General features: G+C 35.9%; 1 protein-coding gene across 6 annotated transcripts in view; it reads right to left on the bottom strand.

The window, feature by feature from the left end:
* Positions 1–16,966, bottom strand: part of PLD1 (phospholipase D1) — a 200,104-nt gene that overhangs the window by 16,736 nt on the left and 166,402 nt on the right. For 5 of the 6 annotated variants that reach the window (XM_059163476.1, XM_059163478.1, XM_059163473.1 and 2 more), the window contains 2 exons: positions 15,089–15,138; positions 1,375–1,509 (listed from right to left, as the gene is read on the bottom strand). In XM_059163476.1, the coding sequence (XP_059019459.1) occupies positions 1,375–1,509; positions 15,089–15,138 (185 nt within the window). Of the gene's footprint in view, positions 1–1,374; positions 1,510–9,089; positions 9,240–15,088; positions 15,139–16,966 lie in introns of those variants that run through there. The other variant, XR_009351014.1, reaches the window with a different exon arrangement.

Raw genomic sequence — 16,966 nt, 5'->3', positions numbered from 1 at the left:
GAGTTCTGAAATCTTACTGAAGAAATCAACTAAATTTGTTTGTTTTTCCATTTCAGCAAACATCAGTATTTTTCCTTTCCTAATGTCATTGCTAAACTTAATATGAAAAGTTTCTGAGATTGGCTTCTGAAGAACAAGGCCAGAGTGGCTTGGGGGAAATTAGAGAAACTGTGTTTACTGGGGGACTAGGAGAGTAAAAAAATCCCTAAAGAACTTTGATCCCTAAAGAGCAAGAGATAGAAGACACATATTTTTCTAAATGCCCTATGTATTAAAAGAGTGTGTCTCTGTGTCCATGCATATATATGTATCACCACACCGTGGTCTATATATTTTCTGGCTTTGGAATTGCTTTCTCTTTCTTTTCAAATCATGTTCCAGATAAGATAATCTCATTACTCCTAGATATAAGCTTCCCCCCCGCCCCTCAGTGGAGGATAGAAATGGAAATGGCATATTTACTGCCAAAAATTTTCAAAACACTCTACAACTTTTAGTTTCTCATAGAATAGGGAAGATAAGGGAGTATCTAATTATAGTTGAGAAACTACACTTTACTTTTTCTGGGAATTTAATTTTTTTTAAGTTTCTATTTAAATTCTACTTACTTAATATACAATGTAATATTAGTTTCAGGTATACAATGTAGTGATTAAGCACTTCATATAATACCCCATGCTCATCACAAGTGCACTCCTTAATCCTCATCACCTATTTTCCCCATCCCCCTAAACCCTCCCCTCTGGTAACCATCAGTTTGTTCTCAGTGGTTAGGAGTCTGTTTCTGGTTTCCCTCTTTTTCCCTTTGCTTGAGTGAAGGGAAAATACCATATGAGTGAAATCAGATGGTATTTATCTTTCTCTGACTGACTTATTTCACTTAGCGTCATATTATCTCCATCCAAGTCTTTGCAAATGGCAAGACTTCATTCTTTTTCACAGCTGAGTAATATTCCATTGTGTATATATACCACATCTTCTTTATCCATTCGTCAGCCAATAGACACTTGGACTGCTCATTTTTCTCTCCCCATGTTTCCCCCTCAAGCTCCCCAAATCGAGGTACTCCAATTTATAAAAGGGGGTAATAATGAATTAATGAGAACAGGCTGATTACTGCTCTGCAGGGCTAACCCACTGCTCTCTGGCTACTGTAATTTGCACAATGGCCATTTAATTTCTCCGTGCCTCTGTTTCTTCATAGATAAAAACAGGGATGAGAAGGGACTTAAGTGGAAAATACTGCTTCAGAAATATTTTAGATGTCATGTTACAGTCCCTCTCAACTGTAAAGGAATTTTGGGAGAAAGAGAAAGAATTTTGACATGAAGTCAGTCAACTAGCAAGCCACCCAATTATAGACCATGTACTTACCAATAATAACAGTGTTATCATCAGCAATTAGCAACTTGCTGTGGACATAGATGAGCTCAGTGACGAGGTTGCCTTCAAGTTCTGCATGTGTTCTAAGGCCACAGAATGATATGTAATTTATCCACTGATTGCCAACTATAAAATAAAAAATAAAGTACTAACATTCAATGACCAAGTTCATTCAAGGGACATTAAATTTTACTGTTTCTTAAATATACTACTTAAACAGATGGTTAAGAATAGATGGTTTAGTGTGTGTGTGTGTGTGTGTGTGTGTGTGTAATTTCAGAACACACCCAGGATCTGTTTTTGCTATCAGAAGAATCTTTTACTATTAATATGGATGGACATTAAAAAAAAAGTACTATAGTGCTATGAATTACCTTTTCCAAGGCAATAAAAAAAATGTATCCAATATGAGCACTTTATTTAAATGATTTGGCGAGTAACTACTGAAGAGTGATAATTAAAGCAGAGCCAGAGTGGATGACCCAAGAATTCAGTGTGACATTTGCATCAATCTTGGTTGACACCTGCTGCAGTTTAAATCAGATGTAAAAATAATGCCCACACGACTTGATGTAGAAATAGTGTAGCCTATTCAGTGCATAGCAGCAGTTAAATTTTATAGACTTCAGGTAAATAAAAATGTTGGCAATTAAATAACACTCCTTCTACATCAGTAACATCAGGAAATGAAAGAATCCTAACTACATTTGACTTTGGAGAATCTGCCTCAGAGCAGCGGTAGCAGGTTTGTAGTTTAAAACGCTGCCCCATCATCACGTGAGGGCCATTCGGGTGATAAGAAGAAATGAATTCCATACCAAGCCAACCCATGACCATTATCCTGGCATGAACGTTAGTCACACAATTTTATGGTCTCTCTCTCACATAGCAGTTGTCCTGGATAAGGAAAGTCTTATACTAAGAATAAATGGAGTGGAACCAAACCATCACAAGTTCTAATAGAAAAAGAATGTAATTTTTTTTTCTTTAAGCGAATCTGAAGCATACTAATAGAAACAATGGCAGTTCATGTTCTGTTTACTGAAGTTTCCATGTATTACTGATGATTTCTATTATTCTGTTGCTGTTACTCAGTGTTTCTATTAAATCTGGGTATCTTGGAAAGAAATTCATTCATAGGTTATATATGCAGATTCCTCCCTTTACAGGTAAACGTTCCCTTATACATGTAAATAATATTGTAGCTGTTTGCCAAGAGTTGATATGTTGGTGTATTAGTACATCATGTGTAAGAGATGCATGAAACTAAGAAGTTTCATGTAAGTAAGATTTTTGTACATCAGTTTCTTCCCCATTTGTTAATGTTATATCGGAAAGATGTTTCATTAAAAGCATCAACTTCTCTTTAAAACTTCTCTGATCCAGGAGAAAGAGGTATTTCCTCTTTTAAGCCCATCATACCCATGAAATTCCTGGAAAATATTTCTAACATTTAATATATTATTTTACAAATATTCATTTCATCCTCCATTTCTCCTACCACTATCGAGGTCTTACACATTTTGTATCCCCATCCTCACATAATGCTAAAAGAAGTTGAGTAAGTGAGTGAATTGATGAATGGGTAGTCAGGTGACAGCTATTATTTTAGCTTTTGGTTTTTTTACATCATCAATTTTTCTGCAGCTGGCTCATGATTTAAAATTTGGAGATATAAAGCAGATTTTTAAAGGAATCATGGAGCGACTTCTTGGCTAAAGTAAGTAATTTTTTGCAGTAACTTCCCATAAAAAATTCACATAGAACAATATGGTAGCCCAGTGGTTCTCGGTGTGAGTAAGGACTGCCTCTCTGAGGGCCTGTTAGAAATAAAATCTGGAAACCCTCCCCAGAGGTTCTGTTTCAGCAGAAATCTATAATTCAGTAAATGCCCTAGGGGATATCATTCTTTGAATGACACTGTTATAGAGCTTTGGTATTTATAGTTTTAAGAGTAGTGGCACAGTTTCAGGAAATAATACCCCATGACAATCTGAGATGCATTCCAGTGTGCAAGTCTGCTCAATATGAGGACATCCATTAATATAAAACATGATATTGATCAATCTAGACAGAAAAATCTTATGATTGTTGTAACAGATGCTTTTGACACAATTCAGCACCCATTCTGGATAAGAACAACAAAGAAAGAAGAAAGGGATGAATACTTTAATATGCTTAAAAATATATAATATATACATTACACATATATTATATGTCTATGTGTGTAGAATATCTTCAGTACTGTTTAACATTGCCTTGGAGGTATCAGCCAACTCATTTAGACAAGAAAAATCACATAAGGAAAACCAGGTCCATTTCCAGGTAATATGATTGTATCCTTGGGGAATCAATGATAAAACTATCTCATAATAGGATGTGAATTAGCATACAAAAATCAGTAGCCTTCATACACATAAGCAATAACCATTTAGAGGTTATAATCAGACAAAACGTTATTTATGATGGCAGCAAAAAAGTAAAACATGGATAAACAATAAACTTACCAATAGATATGCGAAATCTTTATGAAATCTTTATGAAGGGAAAAAACGCTATCAAAAGACACGAGAAGAGACTTGAACAAATGAAAAGACATCCCTTGTTCTGGGATAGAACGATTCAACGTCAAAAAGATGCCAACTTTCTGCATGTTAATTTATAAATTTAATATAATCTCAGTGAAATATTACCATGTTTTTGTGGAGTTAGAAAACTTGACATTATAGTTCATGTGGAAAAGTAAACATCCAAGAATGACTATGAAAAAAACTGGAAAAGAAAAGCACTGAGGAGGGCATTAGCTCTATCTGATATTAACACATACTACAAAGGCTGTATAATTAGAACAGTTCTGCACTGGCACATAAACAGACAACTACTGAATAGTATAGAAAGTCAAGAAAGAGACCCAAGCACATACAAAAATTTTGCATATGATAAAAGTGGCATCTCAAATGACAATGACTTTCACATAAAGGTCCTAGGACTTTTAAATAAAAGATGCTAGTATCATTGCATAGCTATTTGAAAAAGAAAAATTACATGCATACCTCATACCAATCAAAGGAATAAACTCCAAATGAACCAGAGACCAGAATGCAAGCATATGAAATGACACAAGTGTTAGAAGAGAAAACAGAGTAAATTAAACCCGAGTATTAGGAAGGCTTTAACTATCTATAGGCAATAAAAGAAAAATATGAATTAACCTTGCCTAGATTAAAAAAAAACACAAGACACAAAACACCACACACACAAAAAGAGACAAACGACAAAGTGGGAGAAAGCATTTGCAGTGTATGTCACAGATAAAGAGCTTAGAGTCCAAACCTATAAAGAAATCTCAAAATCTTGATAAAAAGAATGGGCAGAAGACATAAATGGACAATTCACACACACGAAAAGATATTTGAAAGATAGTCTTCCTCACTCATAACAGAAATGCAAAACTACACTGAGAAACCATGTCTTACCTACAGTACCAGCAAAAAAATAACATTCTGTCAGTGAGACTGGGTTGAAGCAGGCTCTCTCATACATTGATCATGAGAAACCAAACTGGTACAAATTCTTGGGGGCGGGGGAGGAGTTTGGCAATATCTAGCAAAAAGTATATTTTAAAAATTATTTTTTTATCATGATAAAGTGCACTCCTTTATCCCCTTCACGGATTTCCTGCATCCCCCACCCACGTCCCCTCTGGTAGCCATCAGTTTGTTCTCAATAGTTAAGAGTCTGTTTCTTGGTTTGTCTCTCTCTTTTTTCCCTTTGCTTGTTTGCTTTGTTTCTTAAATTCCACATATGAGTGAAATCATACGGTATCTTTCTCTGGCTGACTTATTTCGCTTAGCATTAGCAATCCCATCCTAGAAATTTACCCTATACACTTCCAACAAATAAGAATATATATACACAAGGTTATTCATTGCGTAACTGTAACTGAAAAATACTGAAAATATTTCAAACACCCATACAGAGGGGAACGATTGAACTGAGTATGGCAAATCTCTACATGGAAGACCATGCAGATATAAAAAAGGAATGAAGAGCTCTATGAACGGACAGGTGTGAAATATCATATACATATATCTGCACGAAACACTGCAAGAATAATCTAGAAACTGACAAAATTGGCTACCAATAGTGGATGTGATGGAACAGGTTAGAAAAAATGGGTGCGGAGCAAACTGACAAAAGTTTTAGGAACTGACACTTATTGATGTATGCCATTTTTACAGTTCTGTTGGAAGTATACTGCACACACTCAAAAAAATTTGAGAAAGATACAGAAAAAAAACCCTCTAAAATGGAATACAAATGGAAGGAACTGAACCCAACTATATTTCAAATTAATAACATAATCCAAGTAAATTTTGAACACTGATTTTTCAGTATATACCCTTAGGCTAAAGACAAAAAGAACTGTAAACAAATACTGAATTCTAGTGAGTAGATTTGTTTTTCAGAATGGTATGGGCCTGCAATTCTAAATCTATTTTCTGTATATTCTAGGATTGAGGAAATAAATGCATATATTATAGATACTAGGAGGTGAGAAAAAGGAATCATAAAAACAGAGAGAGGACTAGAAGGAGTTCTGTGGTGTGGATTGGACTGGAAGCATTAGTACAGAGGCAGACAGATGGGTAAGTAGATGTATCGATGGGTGATAGGTAATGTGGGCTAGGCCTTAAAGCAGTGATATCCCAGGAGCCATGATCATATCAGCACCTGGATTTTGGTTCCTAAATGTCATTTTCCACTAGAAGAATCTGGGTTTCTTGGTTGATTCTAGGGCTATTGCTGGGGATATACAGTCCGAGTGTAGAACACTTCTTGTGCTTCTAAGAAAAAAGGCTGATATGGGAACATATCAAAAGCACAGAGAAGCCAACTTATAAAGGTGCTCACTGGCCAAACCTGTGCAAGCTAGGCATTACACTTACACTCACTGAATAAAATAAGAATCCATGAGTCCATACCATTCAAATCCATAAATATGCCAATGGGGAAGAAGAAGGGAAACTTTCCTTACAGTAGAATTCCAAATAAGAAATTGAGAAGAAAGTAGTAAATATAGGAGAAATGATGAGATTTTAAAAATCAGCACTTGGCAACTATCATAGTAGTAATACTAGAATCATAGTAGCAATAATTGATTCAGGTAAGAATCATGAACGTATGCTAAAACCAGCGGGTGAATGTTTGATGAAAAGTAGGATATTTATATAGACTGAAAGTATTTTCCTTCAAAATTTTATGACAAAAGGAGAACTAGTAATTTTATTGGCAGGGTGGGGTGTACCTGGCAGATACCACATTAACTAAATGATCAGAGTTATAATCAGTAATGGAGCCAATCAGTCTCATGTTTCTCCTGATACGATGCACAAAGAAGAACCTATCACTTCTGTGATACTCCTGGTCATAATGCCTGAATGAGGAAACAATAGATAAAGCCAAACTGAAGACTATTTTACAAAATAACTAGTGTGTCCTCTTCAAATATATCAAGATCACAAAAGTACCCCCACCCTCCATTAAAAAAAGATTGAGGGATTATTATTAAAGGAAAATAAAGACGCATGACAACCAAATTGCAACACGTGACTGTTGAGTGTCTCCTGGACAAGGAAGAAATATTTCCGCCCTTTTGCCATAAAGGACATTAGTAAGACAACTGGCAAAATTTCAATAAGGTCTACAAACAAGATAATATTATTATACCAATGCTAATTTCATTAATTTTGACTATTGAACTATAGCTGCTTTTTAAAATGTCTTGCTTTTCCCAGAAACACACACTCAAGTATTTACAGATAAATGGGCATTGTGTGACTTATTCCCAAATGGTTCATATGGGAAAAACCCACCTATCTGTCTATGTATCTATTATAAAGAATGATAAAGTAAAGAAGGTAAAAGGTTTACATTTGGGAAATCAGGTGAAGAGTGTATGGCAGTTCTAGAATCCCTTCTATAAGTCTGAAATTATTATTATTTTTTTAAAAAATTTATTTATTTGAGAGAATGCATGAGAGAGAACATGAGTGCCAAGATTGGGGGCAGAGGGCAGAGGGAGAGAATCTTATGCAGACTCCCTACTGAGTGTGGAGTCCAAGGCAGGGCTTGATCCCACGTCCCTGAGATCATGGCCTGAACTGAAAGTAAGAGCCAGACACTGAACTGACTGAGCCATCCAGATGTCCCAAGTCTGAAAGTATTTTAAAACATTTTTTAGAAAAGATTAGTGATGCTGACTAGCTAAGCACCCTGAAGGTTTAAGACATGTAATAATCTATAATTTTCTAGGGCACAGATCTGTGCCATTCCCTAGTACAGAGAATATTGACAACATATCCACTAGCTGGACAGGTTGACAGTCCACATCTGTACGTACTTCCCATCCATCCTTGCCTTCGAAATAACTCCTATGAAGTGATTAAAAAGAAAAACCTTCTTTGTGAAAAATGCCCCTCACAAAAGAAGAAAGCTAAAGGTTAGTAACAATAAGATGTAGGTCCTGCCAGAAAATGGACATTTTGGATTAAAGCATAGCCTGTCAAGAGCAGTGGGGCTACCCATCCAAGATGTGAATGCTTCCACGAGAAAAGCAGAAAAAGCAAAGTGAGAAGCTATTTTGGCCAGTACCATATTCTGTGAAGAAAAGTGGCTCAACAGGTAATAGATACAAAGTTGGCAATGTTAACTTGAGGTGTGAGGACATACTGAGGAAACCAATGCCTTCTGAAGAACGGAGGAGAATGCCAGGAGTATGCAGAAGCAGTGATATAAAGCCATTACTGAGAAAGCATCAGGAGGTTTCCCAATTATATGTCATGGAGGTATCTGAGAACCTGGAGGTGTATACAGACCCCTAGGACATATCTGTCAGGAACACGGTGCATATATACCCCAAAAGATGGAAATTTAGTACAACAGACTCTTGATATTTACAAGGAAATTTAGTGAAAAGACTAAAAGAAAGAAAAGACTAAAAGACTAAAGAAAAGACTAAAAGAAAGAGTTGTTACAGATTTTGTTACTTAAAAAGTTGTAGCACTTTGTATAGGTATGTTTCTACATCCTGACTGAAAACCTCTAGACCTTGTGCTAAATTATACTCAATTGGCTGCTGAAGTACCATAATTGACAAAAATTATAAAAATGAGACAGAAATACTTTAAACCCTAAATCCCTAAAGATTGGTGTATATGATAATTGCAGTCCACTAATAGCTGCTGGTTTTCTTTTCAGGAATTTCAGTGTATTCATAGCAGAAGTTCTGTTTTTTCTACAGAATTGAAATAGGAAAGAGCTACAGTTCTATATCCAATTAGAGATTAGCTATTTCATGTATTTAAAACCCACTACACATTTACAAAAACAAAACCAACAATATAACACTGTACCCATAAAGGGGCATTATATAATTAATCTGTTCTTTATGTTTAGAGTATGAACATTTTTCCCACTGAGATGCCTGATTTTGACTTGTTCCCAGGATGCTTGGAAATCTTTTCATAAGAGGGCTTAACATTGAAATTACTTCTTGTGTTAAAAGCCAATTTTTCCCCTGAATAGGCAAAGACAGGCAAAGGGTCCAGAGCCAAAGGAATGCTTTATAATAAGCTCAAACATTTTTATGGTTTAGAAACTAAATAATAGGCTTGTTCTGAGTTTTTGTTCTCCTAGAGCCTCACCTTTGCATTTTTGCTAGTCACTGTCACCACTGAATGGCTTTCCTGATATTGTTTTTTCAGTACTTCTTTTGGAGACTTGTTCATTATCATCTTCATTTTAAACCATTAGAAACAGAGACAGTGATAATGCTCTGGTAAATCTTCTCTGTCCTAGATGCAATTAGATACAACTTCTGAAAGTATTATGGGTGATGTACATATCTCATGTCTAAAGTTGTTTCTAGAGAGTTGACTGAGCAGCCCATTAGTGAAAAATTATTAAACATTCAACACACAGACACACACACACGCACAGTATATATTTTAAATTATTATGTACGTAAAGCTTAGTTATTTGGAAAGCTTCCAAATCATTTATAAATCTATATACCAGAAAATTCACCCCTTTAAAATGTACAATTCAGTGAGGTTTTTGTTTTTGTTTTTTTAGTACATTCACAAAGCTGTGCATTCATCACCACTACCTAATTTTAAGACATTGGTATTACATCAAAAAGAAATGCCATACCCATTAGGAGTCACTCCCCACTCTATCCAGACCCTAGCAAGGACTAATTTACTGTCCTGACTCTACAGATTTACCTACTAAAAACATTTCATAAAAATGGAATTATATGTGACCTTTTATGTCTGGCTTCTTTTTATTTACCATGATATTTGCAAGCTTCATCCATGTTGTAGCATGTAACAGTACATTCCTTTTTATATGTAAGTAATATTCCATTGTATGGATATAAACATTGTGTTTCTACATTCATCAGTTAATGGATACTTGGGTTGTTTCAAGTTTTTCACCATTATGAATAATGCTGTTATAAACATTCATGTACAAGTTTTTGTGTGAACATGATTTCAGTTCTTTTCAGTATATATATTGGAGCAGAACTGCTGGGTTACATGGTGACTCTATGTTTAATTTATAGGAAACCACCAACTGCTTTCCAGAAAGCCTGTACTATTTTTTTAAAGTTTTCATTTAAATTCCAGTTAGTTAACATATAGTGTAATATTAGTTTCAGGTGTATAATATAGTGATTCGACACTTCCATACAACACTATGCTCATCACAAGTGCCATCCTTAATACCCATAACTTTTCTCCTCCATTCTCTATTCACCTCTCCTCTGGTAACCATCAGTTAGTTCTCTACAGTTTGTTTCTTGGTTTGACTCTCTTTTTTCCTTTTGCTCATTGGTTTTGTTTTCTAAATTCCACATGAGTGAAATCATATGGTATTTGTCTTTCTATGAGTTATTCTACTTAGCATCATACTCTCTAGTTCCATTCATGTCACTGCAAATGGCAAAGATTTCATTATTTTTTTATGGCTTAGTAATATTCCTGTGTGTGTGTATGTGTGTGTGTACACATACGACATTTTCTTTATCCATTCATCAGTTGATGGACAGTTGGGCTCTTTCCATAATTTGGCTATTGTAGATAATGCTACTATAAACATTAGGGTGCATGTATCCCTTTAAATTAGTATTCTTGTATCCTTTGGGTAAATACCTAAGTAGTGCAATTGCTAGATAATAGGGTAGTTCTATTTTTAACTTTCTGAAGAACCTCCATACTCCTTTCTAGATTGGCTGCATTGGTTTGTATTTTCCAACGGTGCAAGAGGGCTCCCCTTTTTCTACATCTTCTCCAACATCTGTTGTTTCTTGTGGTGTGGTGTGATGTGGTATCTCATAGTTTTGACTTGTATTTATATTACTAGATTCAGTTTAGTAATATTTCACTGAGGTAGTTTGTGTCTGTATCCATAAGATATATTGGCCTGTAGCTTTCTTCTCTTATAATGACTTCAGATTTGATACTAAGGTAATACTAGTCTCAAAGGATGGGCTGGAAGTATTTCCTTCTCCCTTTTTGCGAAGGAAAGGTTTATGAGTAATTGGTGCTCTTTTGTGGATGGTAGAATTCACCCACAAAGCCATCTGAGTCTGGGCTTTTCTTTGTAGGAAGACTCTTGATTACTCAATTTCTGTGCTTATTATAAGTCTATTCAAAGTTTGTTTCTTCCAGAGTCAATTTTGATAGTTTATGTCTTTCTAGGAATTTATCCATCTTATCTAGGTTAACTAATTTGTTGACATGTAACTCTTTGTAATGTTCTTTTATACTCCTTTTTTTTTGGTAATTTGAGTTTTCTCTGTTTTTGTGCTTGGTCAGTATAGCTAAAGGTTTGTCAGTTTTGTCAAACTTTTCAAAAAATTAATGTTTGTTTTCATAATTTTATTGTTCTTCCATTCTCTCATTTATCTCCCCTCTGATCTGTATTATTTCCTTCATTCTGCTATCTTTGAGTTTAATTTGTTCTTCTTTTTCCAGTTTCTTAAGATATAGGGTTTGGTTATTGATTTGAGATCTTTCTTCTTTCTTAATTTTTTTTAAAAGAAAGACTTTAGTTATTTATTTGACACAGAGAGAGAGAGAACAAGCAGGCTCCCTGCTGAGTAAGGAGCCCGACATGGGACTTGATCCCAGGACCCTAGGATCACGACCTGAGTCAAAGGCAGATGTATAACTGAGTAAGCCACCCAGGAGCCCCTGCTTTCACTATATTTTAAAAGTAATTTCATTAGCGGTTTTCCTGGGTATTACAATCTAGTTCGGATTACTATCATAGCTCCCTTCCCTTCCCCTTCTCTTATGCTATTAACATCATACAAATTAGATCTTTAAAAATTATATACCCATCAACACAGATTTATAATTACTGTTCTGGTTAGCTGTCTTTTAATTTTGATTGGAGGAAAAAAATTTAGATAAAGAAAATATATCTATTCTGTCTTTTTAATTTACCTAAGTAGTTGTCATTGTGCTTTTTGTTTCTCTGTGAAGATTCCAGTTTCTTCCTAGTAACTTTTCATTTCTGCCTGAGAGCTCCCTTTAGCATTTCTTGTCGGGAAGTTCTGCTAGTGATAAATTCTCTGTTTTTGCTTATCTGAAAATACCTTAATTTCTCCTTCATTTTTGAAGGATAGTTTTTCTGGACACAGAGTTCTTGGTTGATAGTCTTTTCTTCCAGCACTTTGAATATGTCATCACCGTACACACAGAACTCCATGGTTTCTGATGAGAAATTGGCTATTAATCTTACAGAGGATGATGTGTGTTTGATTATTTGCTTCTTTTGCTACTTTCAAGATTCTCTTTTTATCTTTGTCTTTGGATAGTCTGATTATGATGTGGTCTGGTATGGATTCCTGTATCTTTGTTGGATTTTGTTGAACATCTGGGATGTATAGATTCATATTTCCCATTAATTTTGGGAAGTTTTCAGTCATTTTAAAAAAAGATTTTATTTATTTGAGAGAGAGAGAGAATGAGTGTGGGGAAGGGCAGAGGGGGAGGAAGAGGGAGAGAGAACCTCCAGTAGACTCCCAGCTGAGCATGGGAGCTGCGGCAGGGCTTGATCTCATGACCCTGAGTTCATGACCAGAGCCAAGACCAAGTTGGATGCTTAACCGACTGAGCCACCCAGGTGCCCCTCAGTCATTATTTCTTTAAATATACTATTTACACTTTTCTCTCCTTTCTTTTTGGGACTCCCATTATGTACATGTTGCTATGTTCGATGGTGTTTCACAGGTTTCCAAAGCTCTGTTAATTTGTCTTCTTTTTTTCCTATCTGTTCCTCAGGCTATATAATTTCAATTGTTCTGTCTTCAGGTTTGTTGATTTTCCTGCCTACTCCAGTCTACCACTAAACTCCTCTATTATACATTTTATTTCAGTTATTATACTTTTCAACTCCAGAATTTATAATTGGCTCCTCCCCCCAAAAAGAAATTTTATAGAAACATTTTAATTAAAAAAAAATTCTGGGGGCGGCTGGGTGGCTCAGTGGGTTAAAGCCTCTGCCTTTGACTCAGGTCATGATCCCAGGGTCCTGGGATCGAGCCCCACATCAGGATCTCTACTCAGCAGGGAGCCTGCTTCCTCCTCTCTCTCTGCCTGCCTCTCTGCCTACTTGTGATCTCCATCTGTCAGATAAATAAAAATATTTTTTTTAAAATTCTGTTTTTTTAACATTTTCTATTTGGAAAGAAATTCTTTGTTCTCTTTAGTTTTTTAGCTGTTACTTCCTTTAGTTCTTTGAACATAGTTAAACTGTACTATATTCACACAGTTACAGTAGGTCTTTTAAAGTCATTTAAACTGTCAGGTCACATTATGACACTTCCCTGAGAACTTCCAGAGGATGGGAGCTTCAAACCCATGGCTCCTCTGAGAGCTGATAGGCTGCTGGTTTTCACAGTGATGAAGAGATTGATTTTCAAGGCTACTGTAGAACTGAGGAGAGGGTAAGGGGAATATGGCAAATTAAAATAGCACAAAGATTTTGCCATCCTCCTTCTTCTTTTTTCTTTTTTTTTTAACAAACATTCCTCAGAGTGTTATAGGCTTTTGGTTAGCTCCCAGAGTTCTAAAAATGTTGATTCTAACCATCTCTGTGAGTGTTTTGTTGCTTTTATGTGAAGAAGTGGATTTTTGGATATCCTTACTATGCCTTCCTGCTGATGTTCCAATTCTTTAAGTGAAAAATATACATACGTGGAAGGACTAATATTCTCTCCCACACTATTTTTTAAAAAAAGATTTATTTATTTGAAAGAGAGTGTGAGAAGGGGGAGGCAGGAGGAGACTCAAGCAGACTCCCACTGAGCATGGAGCATGATGTGGGGCTCAATTCCAGGACTCCAAGATTACGATCTGAGCTGAAATCAACAGTTGGCTGCTTAACTGACTGAGCCACCCAGGTGCCCCTCTCCCCACATTCTGATACATCATGATCTCTTGCCTATGACCAGTCTCCCTCTATTTTGCTTACCAACAGTAGGTGAATCTTTGCATAAAACACCATATTAATAGGTTCACTCCAGGGAACAGAGACTTCCACCAACCTTATCTTGTCTTTTTCAGGATAAAATCTAGTTCTTTTTTAATATGGCCCTCCAAGTCTGCATAATCCATATTCAGTCTGAACTGGAAGTCAGACAAGTTGGGTTCTAATCCCGTCTTACTGCTTGTGGAACATTCTGTACCTACTGTACAAAGTATAGAGCATTATCAAGAACCTACTATGTGCTGAACCTAGTATCAGGAGATATAGATAAGTAAACCCATAGCTATAATATCTGGTAGGTGGGAACTATGTAGAAGGTCAATTAAGAAGATATCTGAGGGGTGCCTGGGTGGTTCAGTTGGTTGAGCATCTGACTTTGGGTCACATCATGATCCCAGAACCCTGGGATCAAGTCCCACACAGGGCTCCCTGCTCAAAAGGGCATCTGTTTCTCCCTCTCCCTCCGCCCCTCCTCCCACTCATGCTTGTGCTCTCTTTTTCTCTATCTCAAATAAATAAATAAAATCTTAAAAAAATATATATAACTGAGAAAGAGCCTTTGAAAATATGAAGAACTACAGAAGTGAAAGGTATTACTGTGAGCTTCTGATTTATTTACCTCTAATACCTTCAAAGATTTAGTCTAAAATAAATGAAATAAATAAATAAAATCAGTTTTCTTCCCTAAATATAAGACAGTACTGTGACAACGTTGGGACTTCTGCATAACTGACAAGTGTGAAGACCTGTTGGCCCTGCATCATTTGTGCCCTCAGCTTTAAAGCAGAAATGACACCTGTCTTGCTTACTTCCCAGGGCTGTGGTGAAGGACCACAGGAGAAGACACATGGGGGGGTCCTTGTGAAGTTCCTTATAAATCTCAATTGTTATCAAAATAATTAGTATAAATAAATTAAAAATAATAAAAATACCCTTATTTTTTTTATAACCTACACATCTGAAGTTGTTGCATCTTCATCTGAACTTTGCTTTGGGCAATGTAATAAGTAACTTGTCTCAGCTAAATACTTCATGGCCTACCTTTTGTGAACGGGGTGTCACAATCACACTGTGAAAACATCAGTGATTAGGGATATGGCACCAAAAACAACCATGGGGGAAAATAAAAGCTGTTACTTACGCTTTTCTTTTAGCTGGCCAAGGATGGAATATTCTCCTCTGCACATGGTCCTGAACACATGTAAAGGAAAGAAACGATTATGGAGACTTCAAAGGAACCCATCTCAACTGCAATATCTGTGAAACATCATCCTGCCCCCAGTAAAAACAAAACAAGCGCTTTTATAAGATGCTACATGGATTTTTAAGAAGCTAAAAAAAAGCCCACCTGGATATCACTTTTGTAATATTATTGATGGGACAAGATAGTTGTTTTGAGGTAGGGAAATGGAAAAGTCATAAAATCGATGTTAGATTTCAGAAAGAGGTGCTATTTTTAAAAGATGGGCTATGAATGAACTTTCCCTCTTAGAAAATTCAGTGATGGCAAAGATAAATTTAGAATACCTCAATAGGTGAGAGCACTTACAGACTCACGTTTCTTTCAGAGATGTTTAAAAGGGCAAACACTTAGCAGAATAATTGCAGAGCTAAACTCTATACCAAGGCAAATGCCTTGAAAGTGAAAAACAGAGTTTCAAATAACTGACTCTGCTAATGATTTTGTTTCTCACCACTCTGATAATAGTCAATGAATTATAAAGACTGACAAAAACAAAACAAAAAAAATTCTATGCTCCATCTGCTTGCTCTGTAAAAAGTAATTAAAAATACAGTTTCACTCGGGAAATACTGATATTCTTAAAGATGATGCCAGCAAATAGAGATGTTTTTGCATAATAAAAGGTTAGAATTTTAGTTGCTGAACAAAAGCCAAGAATGTTATTTCACTCAGCTGGTTCAAACCCAAGAAAATAGTCATCGAAAATAATTACAATTGACAATATTCCAAAAATAATATTAGAATGGCAAATGAAGTGGATAAAATCCAATTAAACATTATGTCAGTGCCTTAAATACATGAAAAGCTTTGTTTGTCATGTTATAAATCAGATAATATTAGAAGTGGGCAAATCTTCAATCAAAGCATATAGACCAAAGCATAAAATTTTCTCATACTGTAACCAGGCAAAATTACCCAAGAAAAAACTAAAAAAAAAAAATCTTTACTTGAGATCCTAACAAACAGGCATACCTCAAAAAATAAAAAATGAGAGGATTTAAAAAAAAAAAAAGACCACCATATCTGCTTTACACACTGGGAGTTATGTGTAAGGGCTCCTTAGCCCCTCCCCAACAAAAAGATTTGGTTAGAAAGGTGGGAATCTACAGATGGTTCTGAAATATAAGGGACAGTAAAAGAAAATATCCAGGTTCTTGTCCTTGCTCTGACTTAGAACGAGTGTGATTCTGAACAGAGCTCTTTGGTATCCCAGGTCACAGTGCTTCTTACTGGGAGCTGGGATTCATGCCCAAACCTGCCCACTTACCTCTTCACTGCCATTCTCTCTCCCAGCTAAGGGACCCAGAGAGAATGTCAGGGGGCCATCACTGTCTACACCACCTCTCTACCTCCACTCACCAGACATACCTCCCAACCCTACTCTTAATGCTCTACTGGCCAAGTCTGAAGCTTCACAGGTTTTTTTGTGAGTGAATATGGGATTTCTGCTTTTTAGAATATTGAGAATAGGATTTCCTACTTTCCTTTAAATTTTACAAAGCTGTGGCAGAGAAAGCAGAATTAAAATCCTAGGAGCTAAGAAAGAACCTTCATACTTCATTTACTGGCAAAGGTCATGCTGAAAACCTTGCTACCTAAAGAATCATAAAGAAACACATAGAAAATCATACTACTTTAAGCATTTAATTTTTTTCTTCAGAGACTATGGAAAGCTCAGTAACTAGGTGGTGGCTTCAAGGTAATTTCTGAACCAACATTACATATATTATTATGTGTATATGTCTGTGTGTGTGGGATATATATATATATATATAT

This window comes from Mustela lutreola, chromosome 2, assembly GCF_030435805.1.
Source record: "Mustela lutreola isolate mMusLut2 chromosome 2, mMusLut2.pri, whole genome shotgun sequence".
In the NCBI taxonomy this organism is placed as follows: domain Eukaryota; kingdom Metazoa; phylum Chordata; class Mammalia; order Carnivora; family Mustelidae; genus Mustela; species Mustela lutreola.
Note: the sequence above shows the minus strand (reverse complement) of the source record. Positions and strands in the feature narration are given on the sequence as shown.